General features: G+C 36.6%; 1 protein-coding gene across 6 annotated transcripts in view; it reads right to left on the bottom strand.

Moving 5' to 3' along the window:
- Nucleotides 1–21,544, bottom strand: part of PAN3 (poly(A) specific ribonuclease subunit PAN3) — an 85,931-nt gene that overhangs the window by 18,733 nt on the left and 45,654 nt on the right. For 5 of the 6 annotated variants that reach the window (XR_010308626.1, XM_064172521.1, XM_064172504.1 and 2 more), the window contains exons 7-13: nucleotides 16,729–16,879; nucleotides 8,939–9,186; nucleotides 8,136–8,240; nucleotides 7,451–7,508; nucleotides 6,534–6,695; nucleotides 6,263–6,379; nucleotides 6,050–6,151 (exon numbers count right to left, since the gene is read on the bottom strand). Coding sequence is in view for 5 of the 6 variants with exons in the window: in XM_064172521.1 (XP_064028591.1) it covers nucleotides 6,050–6,151; nucleotides 6,263–6,379; nucleotides 6,534–6,695; nucleotides 7,451–7,508; nucleotides 8,136–8,240; nucleotides 8,939–9,186; nucleotides 16,729–16,879 (943 nt within the window). In the remaining variant the exon portion in view is untranslated. The remainder of the gene's footprint in view (nucleotides 1–6,049; nucleotides 6,152–6,262; nucleotides 6,380–6,533; nucleotides 6,696–7,450; nucleotides 7,509–8,135; nucleotides 8,241–8,938; nucleotides 9,187–16,728; nucleotides 16,880–21,544) is intronic. The other variant, XM_064172496.1, reaches the window with a different exon arrangement.

Raw genomic sequence — 21,544 nt, 5'->3', positions numbered from 1 at the left:
GGCATTTCATTTTTGAGACCAGTAGTATCATCAGTATTCAGTAAAATCATGTAAGCAACCAATTAAACTGCAAGCTGACTGAAATCCTCTTCTCCAAACATTTGAGTTTTTGGGTGACTTTTTCCTCTCTACACAGAAATACATCAACATCTGCGCATTTAGTCCAAATGAATGTGTGTTCACATGCATGCACAAGCACACGCAAACATATGTTACAATGAAAAAAATAAAGATGAAGGATAGAATTGAAAAAAAAATTACTTAGAAATGTTACTATGTTGGGGATTATGGGCTGGGAATGTTCTCAGCTGTAATTTCTAAGCTTTTCTTTGCATTGTTTTCAAGTCTTAGTCAATTTTTCAGGCTTAAGGTGCTTCGGTTTAGATATAAAGAGCAAGACATTAACTCCTTTGAATATCAGTAAGCCTGGCATGTCTACTGAAGGCTGAATATAATGAAATGTTCTTTGTTTCCTCTGGCCTCCTGATGAATCCTTATGCAAATTACTTCCCACAAACCAGTATACCACAAGTCTCACATAGCAAACTTTTTCCCACTCATCATTCTCTCTTCAGCCTAACAAAAATGGTGTTATAAAATGACTGAGGAGATATAAGCTCTTTCATTAGTCAAGGTTCTTTCTCTAGTTACTTCTTGCTACAGAATATACTCTGTAATTGATAAACAGCAATGTGCATGAGAAGTTTAGCAGGAAGGTGTACGGACACACTAAGATAAAAGTTACATCTGCATGAAACACAGATGGCCAGAACAGAATTGCTGCTATAGTATCTCAAAAAGAGAGAGAAAAGCCAGAGCTTGGGAGTTAACTTCTCTGTACAAAGCTTAAAACCCACACTTGCCCTTTGATTTCCAGATAAAAGCTATGTAACCAAGAGAATATTCAACATATGTTGGAAAGCTGAAAGATCAGAGTTCAACACAGCTTCTCCTCCTTTATTGCAAAATCTCAACCAAGCAGAACATTTTACTACTGGAAAGACTTGCCTGAAGCTACAACCAAATCGAGGCTGTTGCTTTCAGACTGGTTGGCTACACCCCACATTCCCATACACTAAAGCTACAAGACAAAACATCAGAAGAATCAGTTTTGAAATGCCCTCTTATGTATCTATCTATTCAAAACAAGGATGATTACAAGCAGTTCAGTGTGAGGCAATGCTGACTACGAAATTTGTATCATGTGGCACATCAGGCCTGGCACAGAGGGCATTTCAGCAAGGCTCCAACGATATGAGACCTGAAAGCTTGCCCTTCAAGTAAAACAATATAGTTGAAAGCTTTCCAAGTAGTGCTGAATACGGTGGAAAACGTCACAAGAACGTAGGAAAATGTTACCACAACGGTCAGAATTTGTTAACCCCCAAAAAGTAGTTTAGATATTTTGCAGCTGATTTGAAATAGGCTTCCCACTACAGACTGTATCCACACCCACAACATGCGAAATGCTCTTCCCGCCTGCTGCATGGCAGACTCACCTCTCCCACTATTTTCATTTCTTGGAGACTCAGAACATCACTTTCAATAGAAAAGATTAAATATGCAGGAACTGCCATTTCAAAAGACAGCTTATCCATTATTTTTCTTGCCATACTAAGATAAAAAAGGTTACCAGCACCTCCACTTTCTGCTCTGTGGTATGACGTTCTCAATGGAACAAGAAGTGTGCCCTCCATACTGGGTTGGTGTGTATACTTTTTTTGGTTGGTTGTTTAAAAAATGCATTAAGTTGAACACCTCAAAGCAATGAAAAACCCAGGAATAGTCCTGGGACGGGAAGGAAGACCTGGGACCACTGGTAGTAGAACCTGTTCCATCATCAGGAAGGCTGTCAGAAAGCATGCTAACAAGCAGCAATGCTCATCAGACAGTTACAGAAAGAGTACGAGAAGCCAAATGAAAGATTAAACTGCTGATTAAATTGACCCTCTCAGCCTTTTACTGTGAATTGTTCAGTGTTTGCTTGGTGTTCCAAAGTTTGAAGTACTGAAAATAAGATCAATGCAGTAGCTTTCATTTTTCCTCCTTCTCCAGAGACACCTGGGCTTTGGTTTTACATTCCTCACTTTTCATTATACACAAAGGTTCTAAACTACCAGTGGCAGCACTACCTTTTGCAAAAAGACTGAACACAATTGGAAACTTGAACTTACTTTGAAAAAGTTGCAGCTTTTGGCAAAGATAATTATCCTAAAATATTAGTCACATATTTAGTCCTCAACGTCAGTTTAACTGCCAGTATTCCTATATTCTTTTTCCTCACCACAGACTGAGTACACAATTTATTTATTTTTCAACATAAGGGGTATTTTATGGAAAAAAGGTCAGGAACTGGGATGCAAAAACTCCAAGTCAGCAGTGAAGTCCATTTTTGTGCATTATGTACTGCTATTAGGAAAACAAGGTTCAGGTGACTTGCTTATCTTCTATATAAAGTATTTGTTTGCTCAAAACTACTGTTAGTAAGGATGCACACCAGGATTTCTAGATGACAGTTTTGAAGTGAGCACATTCAGAATGTGGTTTTCCATGAAATTACTGGACTGTTAAGAACAATATTTCAGTACTTTTAGGTTAACTTGCTTGTTTATAGAGAACAATTTCTCTAGAGATAAGTGCATTAACATGATAAAATCTGAAGTTACAAAATACCAGAGAAGTGGAAGAAAACCACATTTCAGAACAGAATTTCTAATGAAGGTGTCTAAAAAAGTGTATTGAGGAAAGACATTGAATGAGAACTGAACAAAAGGAACTTTTGCAATAAATGTGCTCTGAATAAGAATTAAGTCAGACTCTCGATTCTAAAACTTGTGCAAATTCAGTAAAATATAACAGAACATTGAATTATCACACTGTACCACCTGAAGTGACTATTTCATTGCATAAAGAGCACAAGCAATATTTTTTTTAACATTCAGAAGTAACAGAAGTCTCTAAATAACATGGCAAAAAGAAAAAACTAAAGACTGACCACACTGACACCAGTGACATGCAAGACAGCTATGTAAAACACAATCCTCATCTTTTAACTGTAAAAGTTGCATCTTGCCAACTGGAGTGTTCAACATAAATAAGGTTGCATACCTGAAATCAAATTCTCTGAGTTCACTGATCAGGTTCACAGTGTTGTGCCTCCTAAAATCTTTAAAAGCAATTGCACTAATCTGGGCCTCATGCTGCAGAGTACCCAACTTCCATCCATTCCCCTGCTTCTCTTGGGAGTCTCCTCTAGGCAGGCAGACGGCCAAGAAACTCTGTGAGGGGATGGAGAAAGGATCCGTGAAGGCAGGTAATTCTCAGAAATCAAGTTATAGGTATGCAATCTTATTTTTCGTTCTTAAATTGTTCCTTCTACTGAGGACTAGACTAAGAAAGCAGCAGTTACCAAAAAAAAAAAGAAAATAAAGGCCAAAGAAGTATGTGAAGAAAGATTTGGCAAAATTTGGGAATTTCAGTGATTTTTTTCTTAATTTATTCAACAAAAAGACTAGGAAAGCAGATAATGAGAAGTGCCATGGGCAGGAGAGTTTTCTTCCTTATATATCTCTGAATGTTCTGGCACAACAGTTCATTTTAATTAAGAAACATTTCAGTTTGACTAAAAAGAAATTGGTGTCTTATTTCCAGGTTCAGAAACCATCCTTGCCCAGAGAAGGAAGTTGTAGTAGGTCAAACAGATGATCCAGACAGCCCACTAGTTTGTTTCAAGACACATACACTAAAATCAGAACAGTCATTTGTAGTGGATACTTGAGCATGTGAACGTAAACAGTGTGTTCTAGCAGATTCTAACAATTTGCAACTCAGAGCTCCTCAGAGATAGTGTCTTTGCATTTAACAGTCCTCAAATATCTCTCCTTCATAAACAAGCCCACTTTCCTCTTGAAGCCACCTGACAATGTTTCATGGCTTAATTATTTTTACACAGGTTTTGAATTTGTTACCTGCCTGGTTTAATTTAGCAGTTCCTTTTTTTAGGCTGGAAGAAATAGCCAGGTATTGTTGCATGCTCCTTTTTTCAATCTCTGATGATTTTTCAGACACCTACCACATTACAGTTATTTTTTAACCCCATCATAATCCTGTTTAGCTTTCACCATGGAAAGCACTAGCCCACTTTGCAATTCTTCACACAGAAGCTGTTCCATGCCTTTGACAGTCCCTGTCATCTCTTCTCAACTTCTTTGCTGCTCTTCTACATCCTTCCAAATGCAGGACCCAAGCTACTGAGTCTATGACACACCCACATCGTGAATAAGTTTTTCAACCCATCTGATATTTACTGGCCTTCAGAAAGAGGACAATGTTTTCTTTAATGTACTTAGCACTCAGTAACAGATCTGGTGCTATAGTTAAGAGCCACAACAGAGGCCACCATCTTACTTTTGAAGCTGTAGTTATGCTTTCCTTCGATGGCTTTGGTTTACTTTACATCACTTGCTAGATTATGTATGGATAGGCTCCCCAGCAAGATGGTTGACTCACTATGCCTAGAGGTGCTTAAAAGGTAGATGTGATACTAAAGGACATGTTTTAACACCAGACTTGGTAGACTTAGACAGTGGTTAGACTTGACCTTACAGATCTTTTCCAACCAAAACTATTGCCAAGAGTCCCTAGTCTTGTAAGGATCCTTCTGCAATCCAGCACAATTGGTCTTTGTTTTTAATGATCCAAATAACTTAGTATTATCAGTGGACTTTGACAGACATTATTTATTTATCTTCAGTGCAAACAAGTGCATGTGTTAAGAAACACAATTCCCAGCACATATTCTTACAAGAACTCCAGGAGTGATATCACTGTGAAAAATCAACTGTTCACTCCGGTTCTTTTAAGCAGTTGTTAACCTAAGAACTCTATCTTTTATCTCATGGTCACTTAGTTCCTTTTAGAGACTCTGATGGACTTCTTCGAAACTCCAAAACTTTATTTACTGTATCTTCCTTCAAAAGAACTTTAATTTATCAATGAGACATGATTGCTCTTTATTAGGAGCAAAACTTAATTCTTTTCCAGTATGGCAGAAGAGCATGTCCCCAAGAATTTTGTTATATCTTCTGTATTTTATCTAGAACAAATATCATTCCTTTATGATATTCCAGAGAAGTATAAAAACATAACAAGGACCGATTTTCATGGAAGTTGAAAACCACAGGTGGGGAGACACTCAGAAGCTTAGTCCAGCATACAATAGTCATTAACCTGGCAGCAGGTGTTTGAGGTTTACCTTACCAAATTAGTTTCCCATAAGGTTCAGTGAGTTTGTAATTGCATTCTTTGACTTGTAACAGAGTATAAGAATGAAACTACAGTTTCCTTTGTCTGAGATATTACCACCAAAACCAGTGGTGGAACTCAAGCTCCAACCTCACTTACAGCAGCCAGCTCAGTGCAAAGCCAGTGAGAATTAATCAATATATAAGGGATCTACCAGCCTTTGAATTTATTCATGCACAACTAATTTATTATTCTCTGATATATCAGAGGGCCAAGTTTTCCATGTCAACCTCACGCTACATCACTTTGATGTTTGCTGATCAGGTGCCCTCAGCTGTATGTGTTCTACAATTTCAGAAACATCTCTGTTAAGTGTCAGGTGTCACCCAATGATAGACCTGCAATTAGGACTACAGAGTTCTTCGCTCTCAAATGTGTCCAAACTTATTTCTCTGCCAAAAAAAATGTAATTCCTTTGCACATTACATCAATTTTGTAAGTTAGTCAAAAGTGACCAGAGAAGTAAATTGGTCAGTTAGGCTTTTACCTTAACTTCTAACTAGTTACAATTTTCTGCATAATAAAAACCCAAACCAAACCCACCAAGTAAACAAAAAAACCTCCTCATAGTTGTAAAATTTCTGAATATAAGTGGAGTTCTCTGATCTTAATCAGCTTATATGACAGAATTGATAAATTAAAAAAACCCAAAGTAGTTATTGAATGATTATTTTGACCAGCTATTTACTACTTAAATATTGGAAATAGTTTACGGAAATATTGTATGAGAATGTGTTTTTCTTACCCCATTTTCGTTTTGTGAAATAAGCATCAGCACTAGGGTCATTGAAGTGTCTGCTCATCATAGTCTCACCTCCAGCATGAAAATCATATGCAAACACAAGAGCTTAAAAACAGAAACACGTGACAATTACTAACTCAAGCATATTTAGAAAAAAATAAATAAAAATCTCAACACATTATCTGGGAAAAACAAAAAAACAAACAAAAAGCTTACAATGTTCTCCAAATGCTTTAGTAGTAAACACTTCACGCAAAGTTACTATATTTGAGTGCTGAATTTTTTTCCACATGTCAACCAGTACCATGCACTTGGTGTTAGCAAGACGAAAACCTAGAAAAGAACAAACGTGTTGTTTAAAATGCAGTGTTTGGGGATAGTTTTTTAAACATTTATTCTGAAACAACTGAAAAGTAACCAGACATTAAAATATGACTGGCACGCTTAGGAATGCGAGTCCTACTGAGACAGCTCCGTTTTTCCTCACCATGTATCCTCCGAAGGCAGTAGGGCAGGTCATCTTTACTATTTACAGCTTTATAGCATGATGTAATATAGCCAAAGTTGCTTGTTTTCTGTATCCGATTGGGTGGTGGCAGTGGTTCCAAAGGAAAGAGACTGTGGTAGCTGTCCACTTCTGCAGGAACTGCTAAAATCAGTTTATACAAAGAAACATATTAGGTGTCAGCTGACTTGGAGAAAAGTTGTTACAGTAGCAGAGAAGATTAAAATCACTATCATCAATACATAAATTCTTTGCATCATCTTCTAGGTGCATGTAAAGTTAAAAATCACTAGTTTTCTTCAGTACCATTATATAGATTCCTGGAAGCAAAAGTAACAGTCTTTAGAAAAATGGCTGCATGAAGTAAAAATCAGAGTAACATGCACAGTCCCATCTGCCATCTTCTCATTTGCCTTAAAAATCTACCCTTCAGAATGACCTTTTGTGGTGTTTTGTTTCCTACAGAGTTTCATAATTAAGCACCAATTTCCATACAGGGTTCATACCACAGCAAAACCCCTGTTTTCATCACAAAACAGGCAAATCTGAGTCTGGCATGTTTTAACATCCTGGCTTAGAAAACAGAGCAAGGTACTGAACATTCACAAATCAGACTAAAAGATTACTGTTCTTGATGAAGATTTATAACCTTAATGATTTTTCCTCTGTCAGTTTTAAGTACTCCCATACATTAAAATGGGAAAGAAATCACAGAAGAAAGAATAAAGGCAAGAAAGAAATTTTGTTATTTCTGAAATACTTTCTATCTAGTTATCCACAGCCCAGGCTGATGATTAAAGGCTTCACAGAACATTAAAAACGTTTTTTTTTTCTGGACTACGTCAATATTGTTGAACAGGTGTGGCTGCAGAACTATTTAGTTTCCAAGAAACACTTACCAGGAACATCAGCCTGATCAATCTGGGCCATAGTTATTAAGTGTCTGTTGATCAGTTCCTGAAGAACAAATGAAATCCAGTTTTGAACATCATTCAGATCATCATTTTTGGCAAATTAACAGCACACTGTCTTTGAAGCATCATTTGCTAGTACTAAAATAGGGAGTTGATGCAAGTGACTGGGGTGAGGAAAAAAACATGAGCTTGAAAATATTAATGACAAAATACATAAATTCTTGAAGGAGCAAGCTGCAGAAAATGAATTTGCTTAGCTTAGCACTGACTGAGGCATCTACCACACTAAAGTTGAAATAAGTCACCACCAGCCCTCAGAGATGGGCTCATTGATTAATAGCTGCATATACTTCCACTTTGATGAAGTGTTTAAAAACCTGCTAAGATTACAGCTTAAAGGCATGCTACATAAATGAACTCATGCACACCAAAGCAGTATGTAAGAACTAAGATATATAGCTGAACAGTAAATCCTGACGTGTAGATTAGATTACAGTCACACAGGTTGAAAGCCATCCACATTGCCTCTTGTATTTTATCCATTACAGAACTTAATTGTCTGAATTCTCCACAGGGAAGAATGACTGCACAAATTCTGCTTGGATACTTGCAGTGTTCTAGCTTTTGCCAAGATAATACTATTTTCCTTTAAATTCCCTATCATTTTTACCTGTCTGAGCTCATCTGCCATGAAGAAGGAAGGTGCATTTGCTTTAGGCTGCATATAAGCAACATGAGGTGCAGCTGGATGGTAAATGTGGTAGTTTGGAAATACCTGGGGAAAAAAACAAACCAACATTTTAAGAAGTTTTTAAAAATCATTAAGGATAGAGGAAACAGATTTGTCATCCTTTTAGTTTGAACTACTGAACTATGAAGTCTTCACACAAGACATACATTATAAATATACTGTCAGATTCAGTACAGTTTCCTTATGTAGTATTCACTACTAATGATTTTAAGGGTGATTGTGTATGTATGTACATAGGTCATATTGGCATTTTTGTAGCTATCTTTCCTTCTCCACTGTAAATCTGTTATTTAACCCATCAGAAAAAAAGAAACACAAACATCATCAACAAAACCCACCACAAAACAACAAAAAACAATCCACAAACAACCCCCCCCGAAAAAAAAGAAGCCCCAAAACTCCCCAAAATCTCCATTTTGGGTGATGTTTTCTCATTATGAATGTATTCACTGACTTATATATAAAATGCTTCCTTTTCATAGCTGTGTTAAAAACCCCAAACCCACAAAAATAACAAAAAACTCCAAAACTCTATACAGAAGTTTAAAAAAAAAAACCCAAAAAATTTCTCTGGTCCTTACATTTTGGTGATTTCAGAACAATTAAAAAGCCAAATGATATTTGCAGAATGAGGGTTTCAGAGAGTTAAGAATAGTATCTGTAGTAGGAATTAATTCAGCATTTGGAAACTCCCTACACTTCCATATTGAAGATAAACATACCATTCCTGTGACAGGCGCTGGAGTGGTATCAGTGTAGAAGTATGTTGTTCCACCCACTGTTTCCTTCTGGATCACCTGGCCAGTAGATGGAGGCTGAGAGACAGCGTTAGCAACAGAAGCAGAGGCACTAGTAGGCACCATATAGTTTGCTGGGTTAGGAGTGTGACTTCTTCTTCGAGGAGCAGGAGATGTATGAGGAGTTATTTTGGGGGAATGAAGAGGAGAAGATCCTGCTGACAGTGACATTCCTTAAAGAAACACAAGAATATTCTTGATCAAATCTTTGTAATAAATAAATTAAATAGCAATTTAGAAAAAAACAGCCTTTGCTACCAATACTATGCTGAGCAGGTGAGACACTGAAGGACTGCTGTATCTATATGAAGATTCAAGAGGTAAAATATTAAGAGCAAGACTGAACAGACAGATTTTCCCCCAAAACTTTGCTTCAAACTAGCACATTAGTTGAGAAAGGACTTGGAAACTTACAATCTACACAGAGAACTGGAACAAAATAGTAGATGTAGTAGAAAAGGGGCAATGAAAATCAATGCTGTGTCTAGAAGAGAGTTCATTAAGCTGCAAAAGACAGAATATTAATGACTGTGTAAAGCAGATGTTTACATAAGTTACATGAGCAGTGAATGGAGTTTGCCCAACTATAACTTCACCTAATTATGTCTGTGTAGCTTTTACTAGAAGCAACTGCACAGATATGAATGAGCATTAGAGTTAGGTCTCCAGTAGCTACAGCACTCAAGTGATTTCAAGGGATAAATTATCTCTTTTCCTGTAATTATTACATTCAAAAATCATCCTCCAAAATACCTATTTGATATGCAAAGATAGATAACCTCCCTGAATATGAAGTCTGTTAGGCATTCCTGATAAAATTTTCAAAGTTAAAATTATTTTATTGACTGATATCCACCCTTAATGCTGGACAGGCAACTTCACTGAAACTCCAAAAGCTCAGCTTCTCAAAGAAGTCCATCAGTGGGGAACAACAAGTATATACTGTTTTTAGTTACCAAAAAGTAATTTAATGTGACAGACTTTAACTTGAACCTGCTGCAGTTATTCATACCATGCTGCAGTCATGCCAGTTTCAAAGTGCTAACTGGAGCAAAATACTATGGGGCCTGAGGTTCAGATTGCAACATGGGAGGCTTCCTGTTCTGGCTGCTGCTTCTGGGTTCCAGGTTTTTGGGGTGTTGGCTCTTCTCTGGGACATGGTGGCAGAATCGGTGGGAGCCGGGTAGCTGCTGGTTTGGGTTTTCTGCCTTATACTGTTTTCTGAATTTTTCCCTCTGTGTATTTCACTGCATTTTTTCTGCAAATAGGCTGAGATAAGATAAAATTAGACTATTAGATAAGGTAATGTCACATTGTGTTTATAAGAGTTTAATATAACATGAGACATTATCTCTAACAGCCCTGAGGTGCGTGTGTTACTTGTTCCCTCACTTTTGTGCTGGTGAAGGCAGCAGGTTAGCCCTTGAACACAGAGATCTCAGATATGCTTACTCACAAAAGTTTAGAATGCCAATTAAACCTTTCATGTTGAGGAAGAGATTACCCTTCAGAAAACTCCTAGTGTTCCTAGTAGAAGATTCTAGTTATCTAGGTATTCAGATTAATACAGAAGGCATTTATGGAGCTTACTGTTGCTCAGTTTAGACTGGGATGTACTTTCTCTTCTTCAACAAGGCTACATTAGTCATATTAAAAACAATTTTTGGAAGGCCATAAGATACATAAACTAGTTTAGTTACTTCAGTCATGGGCTACTGTGCACAGAATTGTCAACATGCCCCATCAGTAATGTGTAGGAGTGTTTTTACACTCATGTCTCCACAGTAGTCATATGCCTCCCGCATTTACTTTTTTTAAAAGCAAACTGAAAAATCAAGTAATTTTAGCAATGACCGTTTAATAAGGAGTTGGGAAAAATTATTTTGAAACTATATTATCCTAATGATATTAACAGGATATTTGTAACCTATCCTTTAACTCTGGTTACTTATGGCATGGCAAAAACTATGCATATTAATTCAGAAGTTATTTATTCTGTTCCTGGAAAGTGAATAGTTCCAACCAAACAGACAAGATCTTTTAACAAGAATTATATGAAAATCATAGACTTTTCTCTTTCACTGTGTCTCTTCAGTCACTTATTCTTATAAAAATATAAAGTATAAAAATATGAAAATGATAGAGTCTAGAATTTTCTGGGTCAGAACATCTAGATGAACAACACTGTGGAATAATTGCTTGCTGATTAGTGTATTAATTTCATCAAATGAACAGGCATTTCTGAATGTTTAATTATTAAAATACTACTGAGGGGTAACAAAGGTAGCATCCTAAAAATCCGTTTACAAACCAACTGTATAACCATAAACTCTCACGCACTGTGACAGAACTGGTTTATGTTACAAAAGGAAGCTAGTTTCCATTATGGTAAAACTTACTTCGAGTGAAACAAATATTTCAACAGCTACTCTACAGAAGGTTACATTTTTAACAAAAGATGCATTCTTAATCTACTGTAGGAAATGAGCAATTTCAAAGGAAACGGTGTATTACTAATAAACTTTGAAGGATGGCCAATTAAAAATGGCCATACAACTCATGCAGCTCTACAATTTGTCTAATTTTCAAGGGATTTCCTTCATCCGGGGAAAGTTTTTGATATATCTTTTTCATTCTATCCCAACAAAATGTTAACTGTCATCCTTGCAAGCATGTAATCTCTGTCCAGGTAGAAGAAACTGCTTTTGTTCCAATAAAACATTCAACTGTAGAAAAAATACCAACAGCCTTCATATATACTAATGAAAAATTAACTACACACTTCTCTACTACAAAATAAGAACTGTAACAAAATGAAAACTGTAACACAGTATACCATAAATCATATCTTAGAAATGGAAGTGATGACTTGCAACCTTGCTAAAATAATACTGCAAACTTCTACTGGAAGCTTCTCAGAAAAAAAAAAAATCTATCACTAGCAGTTCTTATTGATAATTTCAAACAGTTCCACTGCAGCACTTTAAAAAACATTCCTGCCAAAAAACTGTTACAAATAGAAATTCTTAATGGCTGTCTTTAGACATTATCATAAGATTGAAAGTAAAGGGAGACATTTACACAAATCCTGTCAAACACCCTTCCAGTTTCAGGTGATTTTGGAAGGACATTGAGAATTCAAAATCACTTGGTGGGCAGACACGTGGCCAATATACAAAGTAAGTTAAAGATATGAAAGAAGTCCTACAGCAGTTTGGCTTTACACTACAAGAACAGTGTACTATGAGTTAAGAGAGATTTGCTGCTACTGCTGTGGCGAGTACCAACAAGATGCGACAGGAAACACTCCAGGTGATAAAGTCTTTCGAGAGAGCAGCATTAAATCCTCCAGAGTCTATCTAAATAAGTATTCATTGCTAGAACTTCAGTATCATATTAAAAAACAAACAAACAAACAAAAATTCTTTTTAATACAGTGAAACTGCATAGCTGAGTACTTTGGAACGTAAATAATTGAGTGCACAAACTGAAGCAGATTTCACCAGCTTCACTGGTATTTCAATTAAAGACAGACTAGTATTAAAATGTAACCAGAACAAAATAGATTCAGAGGACAATAAAGGAAAAATAGCTGTACTAAAAAGTGAACATACATTCCTATCAACTCATGCTGACAGAAGAGGATGGCACTGAACATATAAACAGTATCTACGTGGGAATATGGGATCACCTCTCACAGAAGTCGATAAGCTATTTTCAATTCAGCAGTTTGTAATATTCACTTAAGAGCTTAAGAAAAAATTTACATCTAAAAAAAGTGTCATAGCCCACAGCTGTCATAGAATCATACCAACATGGAAATGGATGCAGGATTTGAAGGGCTTTTCATAATATTCACAGTAACTACACACACTACCTCCACATTACTGTGTCTCCTGCTGCTATTCTCATTGTAGGTGGAGGTCATATTTTACACATCTTTCTCTACTGTTACAATTTCACTTCTTGTGCTGTTTATTTTTTAAGTTACACTGTGACTGAGGAAAGTGAAGAGGTAGACTTTGAAATTCAACTGAGAGTGCTTGAAGATGTTAACACTTCTAATAAAGCTTTGTAGTGTGTAAGGTATTTGAATTTAAAGCTAGGTTGTATTTTGAGTCTGAGAATTCATACGGGTAAAAGCATCAAAGAAAGGGCACTAAGTGTGACCTCTTGTGCCCAGTTTATTGGATTTAACATAATTTTACAACTTAATGAAGCAGGATGACATCAAGCTCATGTGTGTACAAATCAGATTGCCTACAATACAAACCTTTTGAAAAACACAGGAATCCAATATATACTGTACGCATACTTTCTTACCTTTGCCTACAAATTTACTCATCTACAACCATATATCTATGCCTCCAAGGCTTGTAGCACATTTCAAGGTCAGAAATTAAGCATTTGCTATTTTATCTCTATAATGTTTTGCTCTTTACAGAGACTCTAGACTGCGAGGTACATTTTAAGGACTCACTAAACGAAGTACATAATGAAACTACACTATTTCAAGTAGCATCCTTAAATTCACTGTATGTTTCTTTTTGTTATAAACTCTATCAGGTCATAAGCATTATAGGTGTGTATTTCCTTGTTAATTAAATCTGCTTAATTCCCCAAACAATTTTAGAGTCATAAGTTTTCTCCTAAATTTTCTTTATGATAAAAGTAATTTTATGGTCTCCTGGACTTCTTCCTCTCTTGCACTATTCTGAAACAACTGTGGAACTTCCTCAGCAGAGCAACTGTGCCATACTTGATACGGGAGGTCAGAAGAAGCACTTGGTGCTTCAGACCACCCAAAACACCTCAAAGGTGGTCCATCTCCAGCTGATATAATGAGCTCTGAGAACTACACTCTCATAGCCTGCCATGAATGGAGATGTGTTAACTGGACACAAGTACATGACCTTCACGGTCCTGGCTCCTAAACCTCCAGAGTGAGACTAGCAACAGAAATGGCATCACTTAACACTCTGCATGTAAGTTCAGAGCCTGCCTTGGATTAAATGCAGAAGCCAATTTGCTGTCATTTCCATCAATGACAAAGGCATTGCTCTTTAGCTATAACCTAGTTTAAGCAAATCCAAGCCAGATAAAGATTTTCTCTGCTAGAGGCTATACATCTGTTCTCTCTGTAATGTCATCTTATCATTTCAATGACATTCCTGAATTTCTTTCATATGCTTTGTGACACAGTTTAATGACACTATTACTCCAAAACCTTGACACAGAATTGGATAAGCCTGTCAGCAAATGTAGTACTTAAAGACTGTCAACTCATTAGACTTCCCATAGAAATTACATGTTTGCTAGTAGGAGAATAGGAAGAGCAAAAATAGAGTATTATCCATGAGAGCTTGAAGAAAAAAAGTTCAGAGAGTAAAGGAAATGTGTTCAAAGCTTCTCAACAAGACAATTTTGTTGGAAGATAGGGCAGAGCTATTTGTGTAAGTTGCATTTACCTCACTATGTTTTCCTACTCTATTAGAAGGCTACAGAGATGAAAACTGACTCTGTGTTGACATTATTGCTAGAAAGCACTTAGCTAACTAAATAGATATAAATACATCTTTCCATGCTACACCCTAATGGATCTGTCAGGTGTGGTGTAAGTTTTCTACTGAAAAATGCTAGGTTTCAGCTGCTATTTTTCCCCATTTTTCTGCAGTACTGGTAAGACAGGCAGAACAAATATTCTCCATAGACAATCAATTTTGTGAACAGTTATCTATGAAATAGTAGACATTAAAAATGGTCTTGTTTTGCACCTGCCTTTAGGGAAATCTCAAAAAAAAAAAATTCCCATCCCCCAAAATGGAAATCAAAGCATTGTTCTCATTATTTACTAACTTTGTTATGGCACATTTAACTGAAATGAGACTTAATGCTCTGAAGGAAACATCTTATAAACTCTTGATGTATTTCATTTTAATTTGTTTTCACTTATTGAAAGCTAACAGATCTCAGTAATAATTTTTAATGACAATGTGAAAACCTTGACCCTGAACTTGTGTTGTCATCCAGAACAATCTAAATAGCAATGCTTCTACACACAAATACTGTTTACTTATTTAAGAAGCAAGTATTTTTAAAAGAATATCTCCCAATTCACTTTGTGGGAACAGAATTTTGTGAATGTGTACTACTGCCAGCTACATCATTTTGATAAATGTAAATATTACTTACACAGGACATTCAGGTTCAGAGAATTCTGCGCTCAATATAAAGAAGTAAACTTCGAAAGAAATTAAGTGCACTCAACCAAGATCCCTACTCTGAACTATACTCTTTTTCACGATACAGAAAGAGAAGGGAAATAAGTTAACTTTGCCTGAAGTCAGCTCTTGTGAAGAGTTCCCCATCCCTTTCATCCATAAACAATAGTATTTGAACTTAGGGAGTTTTCAGCATAGGCATCTATATTTCTAGGAACTCAAATTGTTGTACGAACTTCTTTCATCAACAGTGTTACTTATCCTTTGGAGTATTACTTACAGAGAGTAAAGATATTGGACTGTGAAGGATCCCTCTGAGATCCCACTGGACACTTTCCAAAAGTAGATCATTTTACTGTATTCTATTTACTCCTTTATACAATTTTCAATCCAGGTGACAAGGCTGAGAGGCATATAAACACAACAGTTTTCCAATAAGACTGTACAGCACAATACAGTATAGAGCAGACAGTACTGCAACATGTTCATTTGGTCAGCAGAGGTATCAATCACTTTCCTAGCCTGTTCTCAACATGTGAGCTAAGTTCTTTGCCAATAACACAGATTTATCCCCTGCACTAGGAAAGACTGCGGTTCAGTTTAATAGATGGTAATTATCAATACTGCTTTAAAAACCCCCACGTTTACTGTATTTGCCCATGTGCCTTTTGACAGCCACCTAAAGCTTATTGTCTATCATAAGAGATTGCCAAATGTTTAAGTACACCCAGAAACTTGCTGAAAGATCTGTAATGTCTAATACCCAAATCTGCTTGATGCTTATATAATAATTTATTTTAAAGAATAGTTTTATCAGAATGAAGTTAAGCTTTTAAGATCAGAAGTCCAAAAGATGGATGAAGAACTTGAACTTTAAGTGTAAAAAAACCTAAATCTTGTCACTCACAACTGCATGGGACATATTTCACTAAGTTTTATATGACATGACAGATACAACAAAAATAACACTACTCTGCAAAGCAAATAACTTTTTAACAAGCTTACCTTCTACTTTTTGTTCTTCATTAACATTTTGAAGATTTTATACATACTCATTGAAAAGAGTTACTTCTAGATTACACACTCCAAAAACAAATAGAAAGAGCGGATCAAACGTGTGGCAGTCAGAGCATATATTCACTGAAGGCTGTGGTGCATTTCTAGTCTAGGTGTATTCAAATCATCATCAGATACTACTCTGGCAAGGACCATATAGAGCACCATAGGTGGTAACTCATCATCTGGCCAGAAAGGGCAGAGTAAATTAGGCTAATTTCAGTGCTGTTGTGCCCAAGTAGACTCTACAGCCTGCCCATCCTTAGAGATAAATCCCAAGTTGTATGTAGGAAGACTGCCTTAAAATTAAAAGTTATAGTAGGAAGTGGCTGCGTTTAAACCTGACAAATCTGATCACTACCTACACAGGTAGTGATCCTTACATAACCGTTAAGTTAGAAGCAGGAACTGTGCTGCAAATCATTACTGTCAACTTACCTGGTGCTAACCCAGCAGTAGCAGGACTTCCCATGGAGGGGTGAGAGAACAAGGCTTGAGAGAAGGCAGACATACTTGACTGGGATACATTACTCAGCCTGGAGGTTGATCCTCCTTTAGGAATAAACTCACTTGCAGAAGGATTTGGTGTCTGTTTTAAAGCAAACAAATTAAATGTTTATTTTCAACGTGATGAGACAAATAGTGCCTATTTGATAGCATATACCTTTTAGGCAGGCGCATGTCATGTACAAGGGACGTTTTTAAATGACATACAGCTTGCTGACAAGAGCAATAGACAGTGGAAGCTAGTTTTCATGAACTTAAACATGTTTCTAGTTTACATCTGAAGAAGCATTAGCAAGCTTTCCATAAGAACAGGCAATGTTTGAGTTCATAAAAAACACTTCACACAAAAGACTTTCCATATGCATTACATTAAGAAGTTGAAGAACAGACTTGACACTGAAAATGCCCTGACAATGCTGTGCAGTGTTCTTACATGACTTTATATATTTAATCTCAAATGAAGTAGCAGTTTCAAATTAAAACAGTAAGTACTATTTCGACTGAAGAAATCATCACTGCTTCTATTTCAGAAAGGCCTACATGTTCCATTTTGGTGAATCATAGAATGGCATGGGTTAGAAGAGGCCTATGGAGATTACCTATTCCACCCTCCCTGCAGATTCACCTAGATCAGGTTGCACAGAAGTGCGTTCACGAAGGTTTTGAATTCTCCAGAGGGACTCCATAGCCTCTCTGGGCAGGCTGTTCCATCACTCTCTCACACCCAAAATAAAGAAGTTTCTCTTTAAGGTCAAGTGAAACCACCTGTGTTCTGGTTTGTACCCACTGCCCCTTGTCCTGTCACTAGCCACTACTGAAAAGAGCCCAGTCTCATCCTCATGACCTCCACAATTTAGATATTTAAATGAAGTTGACCTCTGTTTTAATTACCTATTCCATTTATGTAACACCTTTAATAACAACGTTAATTTGGTGCCACAGAAACAAACATCAGCACAGTGACTTAAACATCCAGTATCCATTAGTACATAAAAAATATAACATGACCAGTTTTTTAATTTCTGTTAAAATCTATGAAGATTTTTTTAGTTCTGGGATGGGTTTTGTTTGGTTTGAGGTAAGGAGGGATTCAAGAAGGAAAATCTTAATCAGAGTTCAAAAGGCAATAAAAGACACTAATGGAAGAAAAAAGAAATTACACAATAAATAAAATCAGTTATTATGTGAATACACTGAAAAGTATGATGATTATTAATTGACAAAACTAAGTTTACTACGTAATCTTCAGAGTACCTCTCAAAAGCATCCAAAAAAGGAACTAAAATGAGAAGATAGTAACAACTCCTGCTAGACTAAGAATATTAAAATAACTGACCAGGTTTTTTAGAGCGCATTATATTTGAACATTTTGGTTTGAGGCAGTTTCAAAATGACTAAACTAATCAACTCTTAAATCACCAATCTCAGTTTTTACCAATGTAACTAAGGTGAAACCAAAGAGGTTAAGTTTGGTCAAATACAAAATTGTAATTACAAAGCACTAATTTAGACAATGAAGAAAAGTATTTTAAAAGTATTCTTTTTTTTGTGTTAACTTGTCTTTGTTATCTTTATTTGAATTCTTTTGTCAAAAAAAAATGGTATTAATGTATTTCAAGGCATTAGAAAGTATTCTAAAAGCTGTGAAATTAAAGATTATGCTCAGGTTTAAAAGCAGATATTAAGACTATTCCATCTTTAATCACACAGTAAATTTTAACTTCTAACCATTTTATAATACTACATATTAATAACATGCTTGTGTTCAAATATTCAAAGAACAGCTTCAACCAAATATGTAGACTGGTGATGTAAAAACACTTCAGTACACCTGGGGTAAGAAGTTGAAAAGAGTCTTAAAACTCTTCAACCCCATTTAGGTAAGGAAAACTTAGTATGGTTTATGTTAATATAACAAAATGAATGGGAAGTTGGATTACACACCCTGAAAACAACTGATATGTTTAAGCTAAAAAGGTAGTAACTCTAGACATATCCACATTTTATGTACAGGAACAGCCAGAGAATGGTGTTTCTCTAGATATAAAGTCTGGCATACAAAAATTCTGCTGTACCTGCACTGCAATTGAAGAAAATTACACAAGTGATAAAGAGCCAAGCAGAACTTGTCCAAGTAGCAACAGAGATGTAAAGTCATCATCATCCAAAACAAAAGCCAGGAACAGAATTCACAGCATCTTGCTAAAATCACAACATCTGGAAGAAACTACACAAGACCCATTTTTAAATGGCTAAAACTAGACTAGCTATGACATGCACACAGCTCTACTACACCGAAATATGGTGTCAACTAGCTAACAAGAACAGGAGACTGAGGAAAAAGAAAGAAAAGAAAAAAAAAAGGAGGAAGTATGCAAGTGGAGAGACAGTCACCTTCAGGAAGATAACCACTGCTGGCTTGCCTAGAACAACTCAGAATTCCCAAAAGCCATCCTTATCATTCTAGCTAAACTCTTACCACTTCCAGCAACTTAATCAATGCCTATAGAACATAGCTGCTTTTTATTTCTAAAATCATTCTGCAGGTTTTCATAGACCAGTCTTTTGTCTCTAAAGCTGCTTAAATATCCACTCTCACTTAAAAATGATGATGAATGAAAGCTTCTTGGGAGCTCTGCTTTCACTGGTAGGTGTTTTTTTAGTTTATCCAAGTGAAAGTGTCAAACACAGGAATCTGCTAAAGCAGTTTGAGTTATATGCTGCACAATAACAACAGGAGGAGATCAGGCATTGTACTAGTTTGAAGCTAGAATGTTTTGGTGAGAAGAACTAGATTACAGGCTGTGAAAGGGAAACAAGGGTGATGTCTACTTCACTCATAGGCTTGCTGAGAGGTGTAAGAACAAGAATCCAAACAAGATAAGGGAGTCCCTCTTATACATCTCAGCAAGCCTATGAGTGAAGTAGACATCACCTATGTTTCCCTCTCACAGCCTGTAATCTAGTTCTTTTCAACAAAACATTCTAGCTAGCTTCAAACTAGCACAGGCATGATGGAAATTCAGTCTTCATTCAGTTTTTTTGGTATCAAAATTCAGGATCAGAACCAAGCCTGATAAAAGGATATTGTTTCTATATAACTTTTTGGTTTCCTTTTTGTGATGTTTCAAAGCTGCAGTCCAAGACTTTCACCATTGGTAAACAAAGTAATTTGAAACTCGTTTCCAATTTCAAAAGACATTTCACATTTTATGCTGTGTTCTAATACAGAAGAATACCTGAACTCCACAATCAGCACCAATAAACTAATGATGAACTAGTAGAAAAAAAAATTAATTACTTGTGGTCAAAACAAGTCAGAAAACTTTAAGTCCTGTACTCAACACTGGTCAGGCCACACCTTTAAGTACTGTGTCCAATTATGGGGCCCCTCAATTCAAGAGAGATGTTGAAGTGCTGGAAGGTGTCCAGAGAAGGGCAACAAAAACCGGTGAAAGGCCTGGAACACAACCCTATGAGGGAGAGGCTGAGGGAGCTGGGGTTGTTTAGCCTGGAGAAGAGGAGGCTCAGGGGGGACCTCATTGCTGCCTACAACTACCTGAAGGGACATTGTAGCCAGGTGGACATTGGTCTCTTCTCCCAGGCAACCAGCAACAGAACAAGGGGACACAATCTCAAGTTGTGCTGGGGGAAGTACAGGCTGGATGTTAGGAGGAAGCTCTTCACAGAGAGAGTGATTTGCCATTGGAATGGGCTGCCCAGGGAGGTGGGTGGAGTCAGTGTCCCTGGAGGTGCTCAAGAAAAGACTGGATGAGGCATTTAGTGGCCACTGGATAGGGCTGGGTGCTAGGTTGTACTGGATGATCTTGGAGGTCTCTTCCAACCTGGGTTGATTCTACGATTCTATGAAATTTGACATCTATGTGAAGCTGAAGTTCTTAAATCACTTCCAAAACCATACAATTTTTCATCTGTTGTCAAACACCAATTTTTCCTGCATACACTTCCCTTCCAACAACAGAATGAAAAAAAAATAAATCCCAAGCACTTTTATAGCGCGTGGGCTAGAATAAGCAGCAAGACTAAGCTAACTGAGGGAACAGAACAATGCTCTTAGTTCTCCTATATTTTCATTATTTTTCAAACTTTGTAAACAATTTATTCTGCACCAATGATAATGCAAGTATACCAAAAATGAGGAGGCCACATGCTTCATGGCTAATGATTCAAACAAATTATTAGATCCGGACTGGAAAAAATGCCTACTTTCACTGTGGCAACTCATAACACAAAGCCATAAACTTCAGTGCTAGTTTTACATGCTTTGAAATTTGCCTAATAGGAGACTGTTTTTCAATCCTGCATAACATTTTTACAGTTTTTCTGTTAGAATTTTACCAAATTTCAATAAGGAAGTTTTTTCTTTAAAGAAAACAGTCTATAGTTGGTAACTGAAAAAACATTTTCCTTCATTCTGTATTATGTCTACATTCCCACAAGTACAGATTTAAAATAAATTTCACCTTAAGAGACTTTAATTCCCCGTCTCAGGCTAAAGTAACTTACTCCTGCTAGACCAGGTTTAAAATTTTTGAGTAAACCAAGATTGATAAGAAAAGGTACAGCAAAGAGTTTTGAAGGCTGTTATCAGACCGTTGGAGTAATTAAGAGAGACTCGTGGTACACAACACTGCGATGGTTAAAAACAAAAACCAGCAAATGCACTTCTAAGGTCCAACTGAGAAACACAAAGCCAGCTAGCATTGCCTTTCACTGTGCAACAAAC

This window comes from Pogoniulus pusillus, chromosome 3, assembly GCF_015220805.1.
Source record: "Pogoniulus pusillus isolate bPogPus1 chromosome 3, bPogPus1.pri, whole genome shotgun sequence".
NCBI classification, from domain to species: Eukaryota; Metazoa; Chordata; class Aves; order Piciformes; family Lybiidae; genus Pogoniulus; species Pogoniulus pusillus.
Note: the sequence above shows the minus strand (reverse complement) of the source record. Positions and strands in the feature narration are given on the sequence as shown.